Source organism: Haliaeetus leucocephalus, unplaced genomic scaffold, assembly GCF_000737465.1.
Source record: "Haliaeetus leucocephalus isolate CR32 unplaced genomic scaffold, Haliaeetus_leucocephalus-4.0 Scaffold76, whole genome shotgun sequence".
NCBI lineage: Eukaryota > Metazoa > Chordata > Aves > Accipitriformes > Accipitridae > Haliaeetus > Haliaeetus leucocephalus.
Genome location: NW_010972512.1, coordinates 199,535 through 219,095, shown reverse-complemented (window position 1 = coordinate 219,095; position 19,561 = coordinate 199,535). Strand labels below are relative to the sequence as shown.

At 49.9% G+C, this 19,561-nt stretch overlaps 2 protein-coding genes across 3 annotated transcripts in view; both read left to right on the top strand.

Moving 5' to 3' along the window:
- Positions 1-15,245, top strand: part of PIP5K1C (phosphatidylinositol-4-phosphate 5-kinase, type I, gamma) — a 49,748-nt gene extending 34,503 nt beyond the window's left edge. For both annotated transcript variants that reach the window (XM_010580198.1, XM_010580205.1), the window contains exons 12-16: positions 7,168-7,306; positions 7,601-7,633; positions 10,106-10,210; positions 10,496-10,628; positions 14,762-15,245. In XM_010580198.1, the coding sequence (XP_010578500.1) occupies positions 7,168-7,306; positions 7,601-7,633; positions 10,106-10,210; positions 10,496-10,628; positions 14,762-15,094 (743 nt within the window). In that variant the 3' untranslated portion in view covers positions 15,095-15,245. The remainder of the gene's footprint in view (positions 1-7,167; positions 7,307-7,600; positions 7,634-10,105; positions 10,211-10,495; positions 10,629-14,761) is intronic.
- Positions 10,558-19,561, top strand: part of CACTIN (cactin, spliceosome C complex subunit) — an 18,258-nt gene continuing 9,254 nt past the window's right edge. The window contains exon 1 of the mRNA XM_010580229.1: positions 10,558-10,628. Within this exon, the coding sequence (XP_010578531.1) occupies positions 10,594-10,628 (35 nt within the window). The 5' untranslated portion in view covers positions 10,558-10,593. The remainder of the gene's footprint in view (positions 10,629-19,561) is intronic.

Below are 19,561 nucleotides of genomic sequence, written 5' to 3'. Positions count from 1 at the left end.
GTTGGCTGCAGTACCAAGCTAAAGACTCCCAAAGTCTTTAGCCAGCTTTGCACATCCAGTCTGCTGCAGATAGTTGTTGCCTAAATCTCAGGGCTAGCAAGGCAATATATTGAGACCCAGAGGACTTGCATGGGGTGACAAGTAGTAAATCAGAACCAAACCCGATGTTTTGGCATGTAACCCAGGAGCTGTCTCCCTGCATAACTAGTGAAGGGTCCAGCCCTACAGATGAGGGCACTGAAGTTCAGTTAGAACCACACAGGGATTTGTTTGCCATGGAGATGGCGAGGAGAAAGTGATGGCAAGTGATGTTAATGCTGCCCCATCTGCATGCATTTTGCAGTGGATTTACGTGATGATAAGCTGTTTTTATGGAAATACTTGTCTTGCTCAATATTTACTGGGGAAAATTTGTCAAAGTGAGACAGGGTCTTGGGTGTTTGTATATAACTGACAGCCGGTCACTTGCTTTTGCAAGTGACAGTCAAGTTCCTGGACAGGATGAGCTTTCTTGGAAAGCGTTGCCTATTGCCTAATGTACATAATAAATCAGGTGGAGGGTTTTGAATGGGAATGGAGTTGCACTGTTGTCCTGAATTCTGCAGTTGTCCTGTCTAGCAATCAGTGTAACGAATTAAACTGAACTTACCTGTCTGGTGCAGAGTTATGTGCTACTTGTTGTAGCATTCCAATGTTTGTGGGTTACTGTGGTGCTAATACATGATCTCTCTGCTGTTCTTGGGAAACCCGTCTGGTGTAAAAGAAGTCAGTGGAAAGGAAGCAGAGTGGTTTCATCCTGAGTTACTTTAAAGCTGAGCAAATGCTGTTTGCATTCAGTCTTGTCTGCCTCTATTGCTTTTAGATTGCACCACGTTGAACAGCGCGCTTATAAAGAGGGCTCACTCGTGTGCCCAGTTAGGTGAGATGAGGAGGGGCATGAAATTTTAATACAGTCGTGCTTCTACCGTCTGTCAGAGAATCTGTCAGGTCTGTCCTTTCTTCCGTAGCGTGCAGAGATGTTCTGTTTCCTTCCCAAACTTTCCCAAAGCTGAACAAGCAAATCATGCCTGTCATGTCATTCCTAATAATAACCACTGCCTAAAAAAAGGACATGATAGCAGAGCAGGATATCCGTGCCCTCTGGCCAACTGTGTTTTATAAAGCAACTCTGCAGAAGGAGAAGAAAATTTATGTTGTTTTGTTTAAATACCCTGTCCCTGGTTTATTCTGGGCTAGAGAACGGCTCTTGATTTCTGACACTTCTGAAGAGATGAAGATAGCTGTTATTTTTAAACTTGAAGTTCCCACTTATTGTGTTTATTTCTCTTCCAGTTTGGTTTCCCTTTTTTAGCTGGTGTTGATGGGGAAAGCGGGGAATTTCTGGACTTGGTTATTTGCCCAGAGAGTGCTGAACATCTCATTCCCTGTATTCAAGGCATAGTGGTATTTTCAGGTCCTAAAACCACTGAAATGCAAGAGTTTGTCCAATGTGTACAGTAAGCTCTCATGTAAAGTTCAGAAAATCTCTAGATGAAGAACCCCTAGTCTGACTGCTCCAAGATCTGTTAACATGCTTTGTGTTGAACAGAGCAGGAGTCTTCTGCCAAAATGACCTTTCCCCATGCTTTTTTTCCAACCCTGCTGCAGAATCTGAACCAGAACCCACGGACCCTGCTGCCGAAGTTTTATGGACTGTACTGTGTGCAATCAGGGGGCAAAAACATCCGTGTCGTCGTGATGAACAACATTCTGCCTCGCGTGGTGAAAATGCACCTGAAATTTGACCTGAAAGGGTCAACCTATAAACGCCGGGCATCCAAGAAGGAAAAAGAAAAGTCCAGCCCTACGTACAAGGATCTAGACTTCATACAAGACATGCCTGAAGGCCTGATGTTGGATGCAGACACCTTCAGTGCATTGGTGAAAACGTTGCAACGAGACTGTCTGGTAAGGAGCGGGGCAGCTTGGGGAGCGGGTTAATGAATTTCTGTGGCTCTTGAGCATGAGGAAGAGCAAATGACTGAGAACCTTGCTAATCTGCTAACCCCAAAGCAGGATAAATCCCTTCTACTGCCCTTTTCCCTGAAAACAAAGCAGTGGAGTTGGATCTCATGACAGCCTCTGAGGACTAAGGCTGCATTCCTTTGCCTGGTGCATCACACTGGCAGCCTGCTCCACTTGTAGCTGGGCTGTTGGGACTAAATACATTTTTCCTATATAGTGTGCAGCAGATACATGGTACAACAGTGTTATTTGCAAGCCTTCAGCCCTTTGGGTTGATTGTGGGATGGCCAAACTCTATGCAATCAAGTCCAGAGATGACTATTGGTTCAGAAACATTCAAGCTCTGGCAAAGGAGTTGCGAGCAGGAATGTGGACAGGCTGTTCCATGCTTTGGGATCTGTACTGTATTTGAGCTGCTGGCCTGATATTTTGTCTTTGTTCTTAAACTCTGTACTAACCTGTAGGTGTTGGAAAGTTTTAAAATCATGGACTACAGCCTGCTGCTTGGGGTTCATAACATAGACCAGCAAGAACGGGAGCGGCAGTCTGAGGGAGCCCACAGCACGTCGGATGAGAAGCGTCCTGTGGGGCAGAAGGCACTTTACTCCACGGCTATGGAGTCCATCCAGGGTGGGGCTGCCCGGGGGGAGTCCATAGACACAGATGACACGTAGGTGAAAACCTGGTTCGCTTGTGCTGCTCAGAGGGTTGGAGGTGGAGGCTAGAGTATTAAATTCCTCATGAGGCCCATACGAACTGTTAGAGTGAGCATCTCTCCTGGGGCTTACAATACTGCTGCCAGTAAAGCGGTGTGGTGTGAAAGGGGGAAGCTGTGGTGGGAAATACTTCTGTAAGACTCCAGCCTCACAGTGATCTGTCTTCTTAGGCTAGTCTGTAGGTTGTCAGCTCCTGTAACAGCCTCTCAACATCCACCCACGCTCTGGGGAGGAGAAACTAGCTCAGTTCTAGCTCAGCATCCAAATACTATGGTGGAAGGCAGGATCAGCCTGTCCCTAGGAGCTTGGAGTTTTGTTCTCCATCACTCCATCTTTGGAATCCCTGACTGTACCCTGAGGCCATCCCAGTATGCTTAGCAAACAGCAATGTAGCCAAGTGCTGCAGTAACTGGTGGAGTTGTGGGCTGGGGCTTGCCCAAAACCTGTGCTGTGCCCGATCTATGGCTCTTGGGCTGTAAATGGCTCTTGTGACTGTCTCTCTGGCTCTGTGGACCAAGCTTGCTACCAAATGGTGGAGTTTGCTGTTTGTTGCTGTCTGAAACCGGCTGCTCCGCTTCTGATGGAGGATCAGTCACAGTGGAGCTGCGATAATACTTTGGTGTTTCCAGTCTTTCAAGTAGCATCATTAATTGCAGTGGCCTGCCTAATACTTGCATGCTTTTGTTGTGTGCTGGTGCTAGTGGTTGCTGCACCTTTGGCAGGACTGATAGTAGTGTGGATGGGACTGGAAATACCCTTGTCCTTAAAGGTTTGCTGCCCTAATAGGCAGACAGTTCACGCTGACCTGATAAATAATCTGATCCCCAGAATAAAAGGTCCTGTAGCTGAGAAAAAAACATGTGGTGCTTTCTGGCCCAGGCAGAGCTGTTGCCATGCGACACTGGTCCTGTCTGGATAGTTGGTGTTTAGCGATCCAGGCAGGCAGTAACCCTGGGGACACCTTGTGTGAGATGGCCTGGGTCAATACGTGACTTCCCATGGTTGTGCACATAGTGACTTTGCAGGTTTTGCATTGTGTCTGACCACCACATCAGAGCCCTCTTTTCAGTGCTGCCATCCACCCTTCTGCAGGTCTCAGGGGTATTACAGCCTCTCTTTTTGGGGCTGCACTTGCTGAGGTTTTGTTTTACCTGCAGGATGGGAGGAATCCCAGCAGTGAATGGCAAAGGAGAGCGTCTCCTGCTACATGTAGGAATAATAGATATCCTTCAATCGTACAGGTAGGTAACTTTGCAGTTGTCTGTCCTTTAAGTATGTTAACATCTATTTTAATACTAAATGAAAGCAGGAAGATTTTCCTGTCCTGAAGAGTTTGATAATGAGTAGGCAGGCTGCCTAAAGCAGTCTGTCAATGCGTGTCGGGAGCTGTGGATTTTTATCCTGTCCTTAGAACAGCTGGTGACACAGAGCCATTTTTCTAAGATATAATGAATTGCTCAAAGAAGTTTCCTGTCTCTGTGCCTAGGATGGGTAGCATATCTCCAGGGATGGAAGGTGATTTTCTGCCCCTCTTCCAGCCCAGCTCCTCCTTCCCTGTAGGGTTCCCAGGCAGTCCTGACCTGACTGCAGAGATGCCAGTGTGCTCAGCTGACCTTTCTTAGCTGGAGGAAAGCTACACTCCAGATGAAGAAGGAATTGTTAGCAGCTCAGTGATATCTCCTGTGTGGGGTATGAAAGGTGGCTTAGATACAGAGTACGTGCCTGAATCTGTCTCTTTTTCTTTTTCTCTCCACTTCTCCCCTGGAATTAGGTTCATCAAGAAGCTAGAACATACCTGGAAGGCCCTTGTCCATGATGGGGTGAGTGCCTGTACAGAGGCAGGAATTGTCCAGGCCTCGGCAGGATTACCTGCCTTGGCTTCGTTTATGCTAGTTGGTGCCGATTACCTTGCTATTTATAGTGCCTGAACTGGCACAGTTGAAGCTGATGAAAGGAATAGTTCTTGCCTCTTATGCCTCCAGAGTGGTGTAGTGCCACTTATTCCCAATCAGGTTTTCTTGCTCACTCCACCTCCTCGCATGTTTAGCTGTCGTGCTACCAGCTTTCCTCCTCTGCTCCCATCTGTCATTTTCCTCCTCCCCATGATACCAGGAGCTGTGCAGACAAGGCGTGTGCATTCCTGCATGTGTCGAAGAGCTCTGTGTTTGCTCTCTTTGGTGGTTGACTATGTTTCCACTTCAGTAAGCTATCTGTTAATAAATGCCTTTCAGTGTTTCCCTGCTGTCTTGTCTCCTGCAGCAGCCAGGTGCATGTTTACGAAAGAGCAACCTTGGATGTGGAAACTATTTTTCAGCATTGCATATCTTAGCTTCCCTTAAATAATAAGGCAAAGGAAATGTGTAGATGCCAAGTCATGGTAGCACAGCCAAACATCAGAAGCAGAGACAGTTTCAGTTTTATAATTTTAAAGAAAAAGTGCAAAACATTTGAAATGTATGGAGACCCTTGGCTGAATTTTGGTGTCCATGTCGTATGCAAAGGTATCCAGGTGTGCTTTGAATGTCAGCCAGCAAAGCCAGAAGAAGTTTCATGTATGTAATCAGGCCAATATTTGAAAAATCCAGGAAGTCTACAAAGGAATAAAATCGCCAAAATCCATTATAAAATTACAGCAAGAATATAATCAAAGGCAATCAAATCAAAGGCAATGCTTCAGGCTTATTTATAGCATTAATCAGATCATTTCAGTTAAGCCTTTCCATTTTAAGGCTCTATCAGTGCTAAATGTTGAAATAAAAAAGACTGCATTGGTGGTTATAGAAATTCTGCCTTGAGGCATCATTTTAAAATTAAACAATTGCTTCTTGCCTTTGTAGGACACGGTGTCAGTACACAGACCCAGCTTTTATGCAGAGAGATTCTTCAAATTCATGACCAACACGGTGTTTCGAAAGAATTCCTGTAAGTACCTAGTCCAAGGGCTGTTGCCCTTGTGATGTGAGGCAAGCTTTATCTTAATCTTGCTGCTTCAGTCCACGTGGAGAGTTTCTGGGCCAGAGTCTGAGGCGGCTTTTCCACTGTAATATAGAGCAAACCTGGGGAACTGCAAAGCCCTCAGGTTGTCATGGCTTACTTTGATCTGCTCAAACTCCCACCCAGGAGCCCTCCCTGCAGCCTGACTCAGGCTCAGCCCTTTGGAGTCGGCACTTGGAGAGCGTGTGTGTGTGTCAGAGGGCAGAGGGAAATTCCCTCTCCTTATGAAAGGGAAAGTGCCTTTGGTGTGACAGTAGTCGGTGCTGGTAATTTCATATTCTCTTTCACTCTTCTTATCCAGCTCTGAAGTCATCTCCCTCAAAGAAAGGGCGTAGTGCCTTGCTAGCTGTCAAGACGGTTGGTCCAACAGCTGCATTTTCAGCTAGCCAGCTTCCCTCTGAAAAGGACGAAACACAGTATGATCTTCGTGCGGCCAGGAGTTACCCCACACTTGACGATGAAGGTAGTGGTCTCTTTTGGTGGCTGATGGCTGTGTGATTACCCTCTCTTTCCTAGCAGTTTCTTAGGATCCTCCCCTGTTCTCGTCAAGTTCCCCGCTGTGCACTGACCACATGTCTTCCTTGATGGATAGCTCTTCATTGCATGTCTTGCTGTGCTTTGCAGGTGCTAAACTTAACCAGGACAGGGGAGAAGGTAAGAGTATATTGCTTTGTCACAGCACCAGCAGTTAGTTGTCTGGGGAAGCAACACCTCTCCATCGAAGACGACCAAATCCCTTCTTTACAGCGCTGTGTGGTTCTGCAGTAAAAATGGTCGCTTGCGTCACTGCTGCAAGGCAGCCGCTGCCAACTGGCACCAGCAGCCATAGCCCAAAAGCAATCAGAAAGTTGAATTTTCCCCCCTTTAAAAAAAAAAAAAAAAAAAAAAAGAGGGGGGGGGACTGGGAACCACAGGACTCTAATGACAGTGTTTGGGCAGTCATAAGGGGCAAGATCTTGCATTTAAAACAAGATGAATGGCCTGGTTCTGTGTCACCTTTTCATCACTTCCATTTGGGATTTACACATGAGTGGTGAAGAACAGGCTCCTCAAGTGCATAGGTGTTAGATTTCTACCCATGCAAAGCAGTGAGCACTTGATTCATCTCTTAATTCACTTGGATATTTATCTCTGATGATCCAAGCCTTTAATCCAGCTTTGGTTACCAGTGAGATGTCTTCATTGGCATTATGTTTCCTGTAGTGTCTGTCTGTCATGCTGGAAATGGTGCTTACTGGCTCACTCTAGAGGATGCCTTGGGAGAAGCTGTTGTATTCACAAACCCAGCTAAACTTCTTGCCTGTTTGTGGTTTTAAGTGACCAGTCCCAGTAAGGGTGTGCAAGCTGATGGTGGAACAGCCTCACACAGGGCTGGTGTAGGTAAGGTGTTGGTGTTTGACCTACTCATCTTGTTCTTCCTGTATCTCTCCTGTCCTCCTCTCTGGGCCAGCAGGCAGGCCAGACCTGCTACCTTGCACACCACCTTCCTTTGAAGAAGCTACCACAGCCTCCATAGCCACGACACTATCTTCAACATCTCTCTCTGTTCCTGAGCGATCCCCTTCGGAGACCTCTGAGCAGCCCAGGTACAGGTGAGGACGGCACTTCTCCCCCGCTCCCACCAGAGTCAAGCGGCTGCCATTCCTCTTTGTGCTGCAGATCTCAGCAGGCTGCCCTATGCTCTGGAATGCTAATGACCAATTTTAATTAAATCTCTCCTGGGAGCAAGCAGACATGGCTTTGATGGGATTAATTATTGCTGGGAGAAGTGTCAGCTGTTAAGTAGAACATTACCCTCATGCAGTGGGGAGTTAGATTTGGGGGCAGTGTAGGATTTCTGTGTTAAATGGCTCCTCAAATTCTACTATTCTGGTTTCTTTCTGCAGGAGGCGCACACACTCCTCAGGGCAGGATGGCAGGTGAGAAAAGTGTCTCATCTCTTCTTGCGCTGCTGCACAGAGACCTCACGTTTGTCCCTGTGCAAAGGTCTCTTGGAGGGCTGAATGTGAGTCTTGCCAGCCCCAAGATTTTGGCATGGTCCTCCTCTGCAGGGTGATGAGCTGCTTCTTGCAATCAAATGATACCCATTTCTTACACAGAATTTTCCTTACAAGTAGATCTTGCCTTGCCTTGCAAGGAATCTTAAATACTACCCCTGTTACTTGATGGGAAAGGGGACAACCGAGTTGTCCAAAGTTACCCACCCAACCAGCACTAGAATCAAGGAAGGTCATTTACACCTCCCTCTGGGTAAGCAAGCCTTAATAGCAGGAACATTCCTCCTCTGTGCATCTGCCTGCCGCCTGGGTGTGGTGGCTGTGAATATGGGAAAGGGCTTTGACTTTGTGAGGCATTGAGCACCTTGGTCCCCAGAGAAGTAGCTTCCAGTGTTTTCAGAAACTCAGGTACTTTGAGGGTGGTTTTTTTTCCCTCCTGTGGTGACAGGTGGCTCAGAGCCAAGGGCGAGGTAGGACAAAAATCCTCTACTGCATAGGGATGTCTGGTTTTAGAGGCTCATATCATATAATTATCTTGCATATTTTTGCACCAGTAGAAATGACCCCATTGCCTGTGTCAGCAGGATCTGCATGAGGACCCTGCATTTGCTGCTGACTCTGCCCTAGCTTTCCAGGACATCTTTTAAGTGTAGTAGGTGCAGACTTTGAAATGCGCATCAGAGACTCTGTCTTGGGATATGCCATAGCCAGAGGAGCTGCTGGACAGGCTGATGTCCTCTCTCCCTGCAGTCAGTGTTTGGTGCTTCAGAGGAAGGCAAGGACTTCAGAAGATGAGGGTTTGCACTGTCTTAGAGATATCTCCCCTCATTCCTAGCTTTTAGTGATTTGCTGAGTTTCAGACCACATACACTGTGAAAAAATCCCTTTCTGTGGTGTTTTCTTAATGAAATACCTCTGGATGCTGCATGTCACTGAATCTTGGTAAATTCCTGACACTGGAGAGTGAGGACCTACTTGCTGTTGATTTGCAGCACCTGTTGAAGTGTCAGGGACCTGCAAACCACCTCATCTCCTGCAGAATCCATTGTCTGAAATTAAGTCCCCAATTTCAGCAAACTCGGGCATCAGTGGTGGGACCCGTTTGGCAAAATGCAGTGACTTCACCCAAGTTACTCTGGAGTCCCTTGGTGTGTAATGGAGGGAATTGCTGTAGGATGTGACTGCTCATCCAGAAATAGGTCAGGTGAATCGGAAGTGTCTGTCCCTGGACCATACGGGGAGCTTAGCGTCTTGGTCAGAAGTAGATCTGTCTGTCACAGATTTGCTACAGCTACAACCACCCCACACAAGTGTGGCCTTTGCTATTTTTTGCTTATTTTCTCCATTTCTGGTGCTGGTGTCCCAGCGTGCCCTTTCTAGGGGAGCATAGACCTGTGTATTTGTAGAGCACTCTGTGATCCCCTGGTGAAAGCCAGTGCAAGAACAAAGTTAAAGTGTGAATTTACATTCCTGAGCTGAAATGAAAAAGACCTTATCCAATTTGCTCAAGAACGAGTCACACCTCTGATTATTCTAATCTGCTGGGGAATTCCTCCCGGGTTTCTGAGATCCACCCCTGCGAGGAAGAGAGAGAGGAGCGAGTTCCCCAGCACCAAGCTGGACAGGACTGCCGCCTGCTGGCTCCAGCTCCCAGCGAGGGACAGCACAGAGCAGGATGGTTCTGCCGGTGAGCCCAGAGCTAGTCCCTTCCCCAAGGCTGTGCCCTTGGCTTGGCAAGCACCTGCTCCTCCTTCCCATGAGGACTATGGAGCCAGCCCCACTAGCACAAGCAATTACTTTAATAGCCTGAGGTGTTAAATTGAAGACTGTCACAAACAGCTCCTGAGTGTGCAGATAAATCTGACGTTAACCCTGGCGCGTGCTTGAGCAGCTTTGGTGCACTGGGAGTCTTGGACGAGGTCGGAGGCTTTGGCCCTTGTGCGGTTGATATATAACACTGGGTTAACTCTGGACACAGGTTTTCCCTGGAGGCCAAGTCTCCTCTTTCTTCCTGTACTCCATCTGACATTGCCCATCTTTTCTGCAGCACTGGCTAATTAATCCCTTTCCTCTTGTCCTCTTTTCCCACTTCGTTAGTCTTGAACACTGCAATCTGACAGGAATGAGTCTTTTGCCTGGGAGTTTTGGTTATCTAAATCCTCAATCCTGGGAGGTCTGATGGTTCCCTCTGAACCGAAATCAACAGCTCGGTCTGTGCTGGGAGCTCAGTGCCATGAGTGGCTGGCAGCAGGCAGCCACATGCCAGGGCAGACCAACACAGCTTGATCCTGTGCAAGGTTGCGTTGAGGACTGAGTCAGCCTGACCTATGATTGGGGACTGTGCGTAACTAGTGTCCAACTGAGCCTTTGGGCCTGTCTCTCTTTGGTTTCCAGGTCACACGAGGAGGTGCGGGTTGAGGAGGAGCTTCAGCAGATCAGTGTCGAGCTGGAGCCCAAGTGTGATGTTGAGATCATAGCTCCTGAAGAAGATGACAAAGAGTGAGTGTTTCAGAGCATTGGGCAGCTTTGCAGAGCCTACCCGGTGTCGTTTGGTCTGTGGCAGCTTGTGCTGGAGGCAGACTTTGTAGGGCAGCAGCTTTCCTGGAGAGATAGGTGCTCTCCCAGACAGTTCAGTGAAGCTGAGCGCTGTTACTTCTGACCTGACCTGGTCTTTCTGGATGTGACAGCAGAGCTTCTTCAGCTCTTCTGTAATAAATCGTACAGTCTTGCTTGCTTCTTTTCTGATCGTAGTGACTAGACTCTGTCATTTCTTCCCCCCTCCAGAGAGGCAGCTTCTTCAGCCTGTGCCATTGTAACATCCACAGCTACAATAGAGGTGGAGACAGCCAGCCAGGCCTCCGAACCAGCCAGCCAGGCCTCGGATGAAGATGATGTGCCAGTCACAGACATATACTTTGTAAGATACCTTCTCTGCCTGGCTCATTAGGGGTGTGATCGGAAAGGTTAGCCGAGGCTGTAACAGTCTCAATTTCAGGCAGTCGGGTGTAGGGCAGTGTCTGCCCAATGCCGTCTTCATGTTGAGCACCTCAAGCATTTTTGAATACAGGAAATTGGATTAACCCTTGGAGAACTCAAAACATCATCCAATGGGGCTCAAATGGGTGGTACTGCTGCTGTGGATGTAGCCGTAGGTGTTGCTGCTCTACTTCCAAGCACAAGCGCTGAAGGGCTTATCTAGGCCAGCACGTTCACTCCCAGGACAAGCCAAGGTGATTGTAGTTGCAACTGAGAGGTTCTGCCTTCCTCAACCAGAGAGCCTGGCTGCTTTCCTGAACACAAATGTGCTGCAGTGGCCTAGAGCCAGAAGGGAGGTGGTTGCGGTGGGGCTGACCTCAGGCTCTGGTGAACTCTGGCTTTTCCTTTCCCTGCAGGCAGATGCATTAGGTGATGCAGTGGAAATCTAGTGCTGAGACAGGGAGTAAGTGAGGTGGTTGCTGGTTGGCAGCAGAGTGCCGTGGAGCCTGGCGCTGTGTTCCTCAGTCAGCTCTTGCAATGTCTGAGCAGCTTCTGCAGACCAGAGGAGAGTTTTTGGCAACATGTACCTGCCCCCTGGATTCCCAGAGCAGAGCTGAGGGTCTGACCCCTGAGAGCTCTCCCCCATGCCTGGGTACTGGAACTTTCTCATTAAAAGAGGTGCCCAGCTCCTCCCTCCTCTGACTCGTTGCTCTCGGTTATATGGTGATGGAGATGAGCTGAGCCCTTGTGACGAGCTCCTTCAGGCTAACCTAAAAATGGCAACGTTTGCCTTTCCCTGTGCTTGCGTGACTCTGCTGCAGAGCTGCTCACTCGTTGCCGAGTCATTCCGAGGCTCGTGGGAGCTGTGGAAGGGATCAGCTCCATTTTAAAAGCTTGTCTGTTTGGGTTTTTATGCATGCTGTTCAAAATGCAAACAGCTCCCTCTAACACTGGCTGCTCTTTCTTTGCCTGTGGATGGCAGCTGTGTGCAAGCTGCCTGCAGATACTGCCTGCTCCACTAGTAAATGTCTTCTAGCAAGGGTCAGCTCCTCTTCCTCCCTGTCCCTGGGCATATGGACTCCCCCCAACTTGAGGGGCACGTCTCTCTCCGGAGGAAACCATCTGTGTGCAGTGTGTGCTCACAGAGAGTGTGACTGACTGCTCATCAGCATTTCATACTTCATCTAAGTCCTTGAGTTTTGCATTAAATGTGTGTCGTGTGCTGTGGGGTGTTTGTCACTGCTGGGATGAAGGGAAAAGCTGATTTGGTCTCCCACAGGTGCTCTCCTTGGAAAACCACTTGAGCTGGAGCCCAAGTGAGGCTGCACCAAGAGTGTGGTGGGGCTTGGACCACAGCTGCTCTCTTGCAGGGGTGCTCCAGGGGCGACGGTTGGTGAAGGGATGCTGTGTACAGAGGATGATTTGTCAAATCCCAGGGGTCTGTGATCTGATCTTTGGAAGTCTGCTCCTGAAAGGAGAGCACTTTATTCTCCTATTCACCCACAGGGGAATAAAAGTGCACAGATTGTGGCAGGGCATGGGCGCCGCTCTTCTTCCCACGCACAGCTTTCCTGCCTGCTGATCCATTCAGGCCTGGAGTTGCCCAACCCCTTGTTTTTTGCTTTCTCTTTCATCCTCTCTTTCACATCATCCTTTTTTCCTGTTTCCTTTCTCACTTCACTTGCCCTGGGGCCATCCAGTTCACAGATGGGAGGTACTGGATTTACTCTCCCCGCCAGCGCAGACTCCGAACCACCTCGCTTTCCTCTGGGATTGTAAGTGAACATGCTAGCATGTAGGGGAGCAGAGCTGCAGCTTTGAAACACTGGGGCCAGCACTCCCATTTCCCTTGGATGCTGTGGCTCTGTATTCTGTGGCCATTAGGAACCAGCCCAGCAGAAACCGGGGAAATGTATTGCAATCGCACAAATGGATCTCCCTGTAGGATCTTGCAGAAACATGTGCTCTGCCCTGCTTTTCTGCAGGCTGGTGACACAGCTCCTGCCATGGGATGAGCTGCAGTATCACCCAGCCCTTGGACAAACTTGCAAGCACCATACCTGGCCAGAGAGCCACCTGAGCCTTTGTAGGTAATGTTAGGCTTAGCTCCCTTGGCCCAGGAAGCCAGGCAGCATTCCAAAGAGACCTTTAAGGTGTTTTGAAGCTGCTAAAAATCCAGTTGCAAATATAACCTTTTAGGCTTGTGTCTGGTCGTCTTTCTGGTGACTGGGATAGCGGGCAGCTCCTAAAGCCAAATGAGTTAGGAGTTGCTGCTGGGTTAGGGATGGTTTCTGCTCTCCAGCCCTTCTCAACATCACTGATGTGCTTCCCTCCTCACTGCAGGTTTCTCTGTGAGCAGTGAGGTTTTTCCTTTCCTTTCTGAAAGATGCAGGGAGGCAGTTGAGCATTTAGGGGCTGAATCCAGAGCTCAGACTGCTCTGGGTTTTAGTATTTCCCTTGCAGGCTTTGGGACAGCTGATGTCCTCAGAGGGTACGTGGTCCTCCCAACACCTGCCTTTTTGGTACTAGGCAGGGGAGCAGTGAAGAGGACATCAAGCAGGGTGCAGGGGGAAGCAGGGGCAGTAATGTCGTGCTCCTGGCCTTGGCTGATGGCACGAGGAGAGTGCTGCACCTATGTGGGCAAAGGGGCAACCCCTCTCGGCAGCTCCTCCTGCCCCCTCGGCTGGGTTTGGCTGCCTCAGCACCTGGAGGGTTAATACCAAGCACCTGATGCTTCTTTATCTCCCCCTGGGTTTACAGCTCCCTGCATGCATCTGAGCTCCTAAAAGGCCCTGAAAGAGGCTGGCTGGAGCATGTGGTTCAGTCAGGATGGATGAAAAACAGGATGTGGGACAGACCTTATGCAGTGTTGAGCTTTCCTGCACCTCTAGTAGAGCCCTGTAGGAAGCTCCAGGCAAGGGTTTCTCTTCCCTCCTTCCTCCTAGCAGTCTCTGCTAATGTAGCTGCAATTATTGATGGGGTTCAGCATGCAGAGCCCAGTGCTTCAAAGCTCCTCTGGCTTCTTGTAGTTTCTTGTACATTGTAGACTGTTACACTTTGATTCCCAGGCTGGGAACCCCTCCCAGGCTTCTTCCAATTACCCAGTTCTACTTCTCTTCCTTTGCAAACCCCAGGCTGAGTCAAAGGGGGCAGTTTCCTCTCTCTGGGAGCACCTCTGGAGCCAAAAGAGCCTGTTTGCAGTGGAAGTGGGTCCCCTCTGGGAACACTGGCAGCAGACACCAGCCCTTGAATCTGCCCAGGCTTCTCTGTGCTGTGTTAGCAGCAGAAGCGTGCTTTGTCACACCAATGCCCAGTGCTGTGATAACCAGCACCCTTGACGCGCGTTCCCTTCCCCTTCATTCTTTCCAAGATCCAGTTGTGTTTTGCGTCCTTTGTCGTACTTGTTCCCATCACCCCACTGTCTCCAAGACTCTCAGCGATAACTGTTTCCTTTCTGTGGCCCCCATACACCATGGTCTAACCCAGCCATCTGCTGCCTTGCTTGGCCTGCAGGGAAGGGGGAAAGCACAGCAAACCAGATCAGGTTTCACTGTAAAAGCCCTCCTGGACACCAGAGATGCCAGCTTGTAGCATGCACAGGGCTCAGGAAACAGGAGGTTGAGAGCTGGGAGTGGGTAGCAGGAATCAAGAGCTCTGTCATTGCCCTTAGGTAAGTCACTTCCCACGTGTCTCAGTTTCTCTGGAGCCAGGGTTATGCTATGGCAGGGAGCTGAGGTTTCCCTGGCATCTTAAAAGCTCTAAAAATCTGTCCCTGCAAGAGGAGAGGTTGTGCCATCCCCACTGCAGCTGGAGCAGGGTCCAATGTAAGCTGCTGGCAGGCTGTCCCATGTCCCACCTGGTAGGGAGCAGGTATATACTGAGGATGAGGAAGGTTCCTCTGCTGAGAGCTGGCACTGAGCTCAGTTCTCTCCCTCCAGGTGGACAGCTGTTCTTACTGTATTGTTTCCTACTCTTTTTATTTTCTCCTTTTATTTTTTCCTCTTCTCTCCTTTGCTCCCTGCTCTGCTGCTGCTCTCCTTGCATTCTCCCCGCCGTCTCTGGCCACTCTGGCAGCCGACAGACGAGAGGAGTTGGGTTTACTCCCCGCTCCACTATAGCGCTCAACTCCACTCTGTCTCCGATGAGGAGAGCGATACAGTAAGTGTACAAGAAACGTGTGCCGGGTGCCCGGTGGGTCGAGGTCGGAGCTTGCGCTCCCTCTGCAAGCTGACCTTGCAGAGGGAGCTGCTGTGGCCTCTGCACAGCGTGGGGCTCTTGCATGGCTGCGGCAGAGCCCTGCTGCATCTCGTTTCAGCTCTCTGGCAGCAGGCGAGATCTCCTGTGCTGGCAGAGACACGGTCTGCTCAGCAAGGGTTGTGGCTTGTTCCGAATTGTTTGGTGCAGTGAAAGCTTTGGGGAGCTGAAGTTCTCCAGTCGTGTTGTCGTTACTGGAGGATGCAAAACGGCCTTCTCTCGTCACGCTTGTCTTGATTCTGGGGAGTTGGCTGGGCTCAGACCTAACTGAATCCAGGGCAGATGCTTGGGTGTTGACTCTTTTCTCTGCCTCTTGCAGTAATCTCTATGCAGACACAGAAGCCCCAGAGAGCAGCGATTCCCTCTGCAGGTCGATGTGTTCCCTTTTCGTTGATGCAGCCGTTCCAGTGGGATGGGGAAGAGCTTGCTGACACCAGTACTGCTGCACTGCAGGATCCCTGGCACTGCATTTCAGAACGGAGCAAAACTATAACCATGTATTTCTACTTATCCCAGACATGGGCAGCAAAGAAACCACCCGCTCACCTGCAGCTCCCAACGGAGACATCCAGCTGGGTGTAGAGAATCCTGGGTAGTAACACAGTGTTTTCCAGATGTGCACTACCGTAGCTACCTATCCATGTGTGATACTGTGAACCTTTTTAATTTTTTGATCATGTATTTATTTCTTTTATCTTTGCACAGAGACAGCACAAATGTGCTTTTTTAAACATTTAGTTTACTGCACTTTTTTTTTTTTTTGGTTGTCATATATTTGTGCATCAGAAAGGAGTGTGAGACCTCACTGGAGAATTGGTAGGAACACGTTGCTGGGGAGGGCAGGGACCGGAGTGGCTTCATTTGAGGCAGCAGCGTGGTCTAACCAACTGATGGAGTCAGGAGGTTTAAGGCTGTCCAGACTCTGCCACGGTTTTGCCGAGTGACCTAAGGCAAGTCACTTAACCACTCTGTGCCTCGGTTTCCCCCGTGCTAATGGGTGTACAGTACCCACTTCCGTTAAAGCACTTAAACCCTGGGATGAAAGGTGCTATGTAAATGCAATGTATTAAAGGCCATTGAATAGAATTGCTCCCATGTTACAGTAGTCCAAAGTAGCCATGCCAATTTACTTGGATTCAAAAATTGCTAGTGACTTCTCTTGGTCTGTAACACTGTGTGGGGGAAGCAAACGATTCCTGGCGCCAGTGACGTGGTCACGTCGGCTCTCCTCCAGACGTCGCAATGGGTTCTGCCTTCACCATGTGCTGCGCTGCTGCGTCACCCCGTCCCTCTGTGCTTGGAGTCCACGCTTCATCTTACTGGCTGCAGTACCGACGCCTGCTCCAGACACACAGGCATGGACAGATGAGAACTGTGCACCTCCAGGGACCAGCCATGCTGGAGTGCGAGTTCCCCAGTCTGCCCAGCCCCAGGTGTGGCTTGTCCAGACACTACATCCTACTGGAGCCACTTAGCACCTTGCATGCTCATGGGTGTATCCGATGCCTGGTACTCGGGGGTCACGAACATTGGGTTCACATGTATCCTCTGTACCTCAGGGCAGTCAGGGAGGCATGTGCACGTCCGCACACACTGGAGGCAGAAACAGAAGCCTGGCTCTGCCACCTAATTGTGCCAGGCGGTGTTGTGTTCACGGACTCTGTTGGACAAAACGTTGGGTGACTGCGATGTTGCCTGTGGTAGCATCTGCTATTGGAAATCGCTGCTTTGGATGTCTGAGATGGTTTGCTTTTTGAGGGCTGCAGGCTTTATGTGAGAGGATTTGGTGTCACTGGGTGGTGTTCAGACTAGGCTCATCTATCTGTCAGCAGGACACACACCATAGCATTGTCTTGAACTGTAGCAATCCCATCCTCATCTCCCAGAGAGAAGAAAGGAAATCCTTGAGACCAGAGGGAGCCAGGTCTTATTCATGTGCTTTATGAGCCTCACTTGAGAAAGAGGGTCAAAATCTCTTTATTCTCATTACAATCTTAAGCCTGTCCTTGGGATTCCTTGTAGAGGAGTGGGGAAGCAGGACCCTTCTCTTGGGGCTCAGTCCCCCCAATCTGTCTTCACAGCAGCACTTGGGATGGGTTAATTTGGGTCCCAGAAGGTTAACTGGGCTGGTGGGAAGCTCTTCCCCTCCACAGTATGCTGAACCTGGTGAGGATCTTCATGCACTGATGTTTTCTTGCCTGGAAGTATGGGACCCAGACTTCCCCTACTTGCCTGCAGATGCTGAAGGCTGTAAGGTGTGCTGCTCTCAAGAGCACAGGCTGAGGATCTTGCAAGCTGCTGCCATTAGATGTATTCATGTATTTACCAAATAATCTATCAAAAGTTTTTCAAGAAACTCTCCCCTTTCAGTCACTACTTGACAGTTTGTTCACCCAGCTAGTGGCATTGCTCCATGACAGCCCCTGCAGTAGGCTGGGAAATGTCTCCTAACCCGCTCCATCTGCTTGTGCCAGTCCTGCCTGGGCTCCGCAGGCTGCGTGGGCAGTGCTACAGGGGCCTCAGTAGGTTGCTGGAGGGGAGACGGGAGGAGTGCAATACCTACAGACTAACCTGCCTCTGGGCTGAAAGCAAGAGGCTTCAAAATGCTAAAAATTCAGCCTTTTTTTTTTCTTTTTTTTTTTATTTCCCCCTCCAGAAGCATGATACCATGCATAGAGAGGCCAGAGGGAGCCTCATCCCTTCTGCACCTTCAGATGTTGCTCTTGGGAGGAACCTGGGAGGTTGGGCTCAGGCTGTCTGACCTGACGCCCAGCTGCCCTGGTACCACCTTGTTCATGGGCTGGTGGGTTTAGCCTCATTGGGACTTTCCAGCCAACTGAAATCAAGCATGTTGTTTAAGATGGTTTCAGCATCATTGATAGACACTTTATTCCTTCCCCTCATTTTTGGGGGTCTCTAAAGCTGCTTAGCCACTGTGCAGGGAGCATCTGAGCCCCACCTTTATGGAGTATCACAGTGAATGAACTTTGCAAGCTGGAGCTGCGCTTGGTCCCAAGAGATGTGGGGGAACCCCGACCTTTTGCAGCATGTTCATTCCAAGCATCATCTTTTCCTCAAGCATTTGGGCTTTTTGAGACAATCCTTGTGCAGTTCTGTAACGCTGAACCTTTTGGAGCGAGCAGGTCTGGACACAGAGGGTTGGTCCTGTGAGAGAACGTGCAAAGGAGCAACTTTGTCAACGTGACGGGACAGGAGGAACCTTCCTTTAGGGAGATGCTGATCTGAAATGGAAACTGCCCCTTTCCAGGCTCACACACAGTCTCTGCTGTATGTCACCTACTGTCCAGTTAGCTCGGTCCTGGAGAGCTGCTCAGCTTCCGCTTCCCATGGAGGCTAAAAGGACCTTGGAGTTTAAAGCTTACTCTTAGCCCACCTCTCTGCACTGCACTGCAGCATGAGAGCGTCGGGGAGCTCTGGAGTGTTTCCCAAGCGCTGTCAATGCTGCCTTTGCAGGACGCGCAGTCAGAGGAGGGCAGGACTAGGTCTTGCCCACAGGAAAGAGGATCGGCCCTTTTTTGTGGAAGAGAACCACCACCTGTCCTTGGTCTGAATGTCCCTCCACCTGTACTTCCAGCTCATCTGGGACATAAGTTGCCTGCACTTTTTCTGTCAGGGCTTTCTCTAGTGACCCAGCAGCAGCTCGCTGGCAGGTGCTGTCCCTGGTGTAACCCCCTGCTCTCTCCATCGTTAAAAGGAAGCACCGTGTTTCTTTTACTCCTCCAAGATTTGAGCAGAGCAGCCCTGCGAGACAGCTGGTTCCCATGTAGCTCTGTTTGCCACCACTCCCCGTCATCCCAGCTGGGACTCTCAGCTCTGTGGGACGTGCCCTGAGCATTGCCTGGTGCTGAGGCTGCTGGCGAGCTTTTGGCTCAGGCTCTTGCCAAACTGCAGGTGGCTGCTGCCTGCCAGGTATGGATTTGGTAAGAGAAAACTGGCGTGTATCTCTCTGTGCTCGCCATCGAGCTCCTGTAAAGGCTCTGCCCTTCGCAGGCAGGTGTAGAGCAGAGGCGTGGGGCAAACCAAGAAGCTGGGATAGAGAGCCCCGAATGCTCACCCAAGGGATCCAGCTTTTGGCCGCTGTTGCCTCTGCAGCGAGCGGCTCGGCCGCCTGTGCCACAGTTGCTCTTTGGGAAGTTTTTTAGTGAAGCTGGAGCGCTCATAGGTCATGGCACAGGGCTGGCACAGGCACAGCGGCCTTTGCATGGGCTCCATCACCCTGGGCTCCCCCAGCCCCGCACAGCCCGGCGTTCCCCCTTCTCTCGTTCCCACCACCCTGCGCCAGCCCTTTCCAAAAAGGGCAAGGAGAAGGCCATGGCTCGGGCGTACGGGATCATGTCTGATTTTTCGTTCTGTTGATGTCTACATTAGACCTAAGTATGTTCTATTGGATGTTCGTATTCCTGCTCATTTTCTGTGTCCGCTCTGTGCGTGCACCATGTAACGAATGTATGTAAGTAGGGGGGTGTCGGGGGGCTGGCGGCCGAAATGTGATGCCAACCCGTGGGTGTTGTCACGTTTCTCTTCTTTTGGGGGGGGGGAGGGGGTTAAGTCATGAGCGCTTTTGTTCTTTTTGTTCGTTGTTTTGAGGGTTCCCCCCCC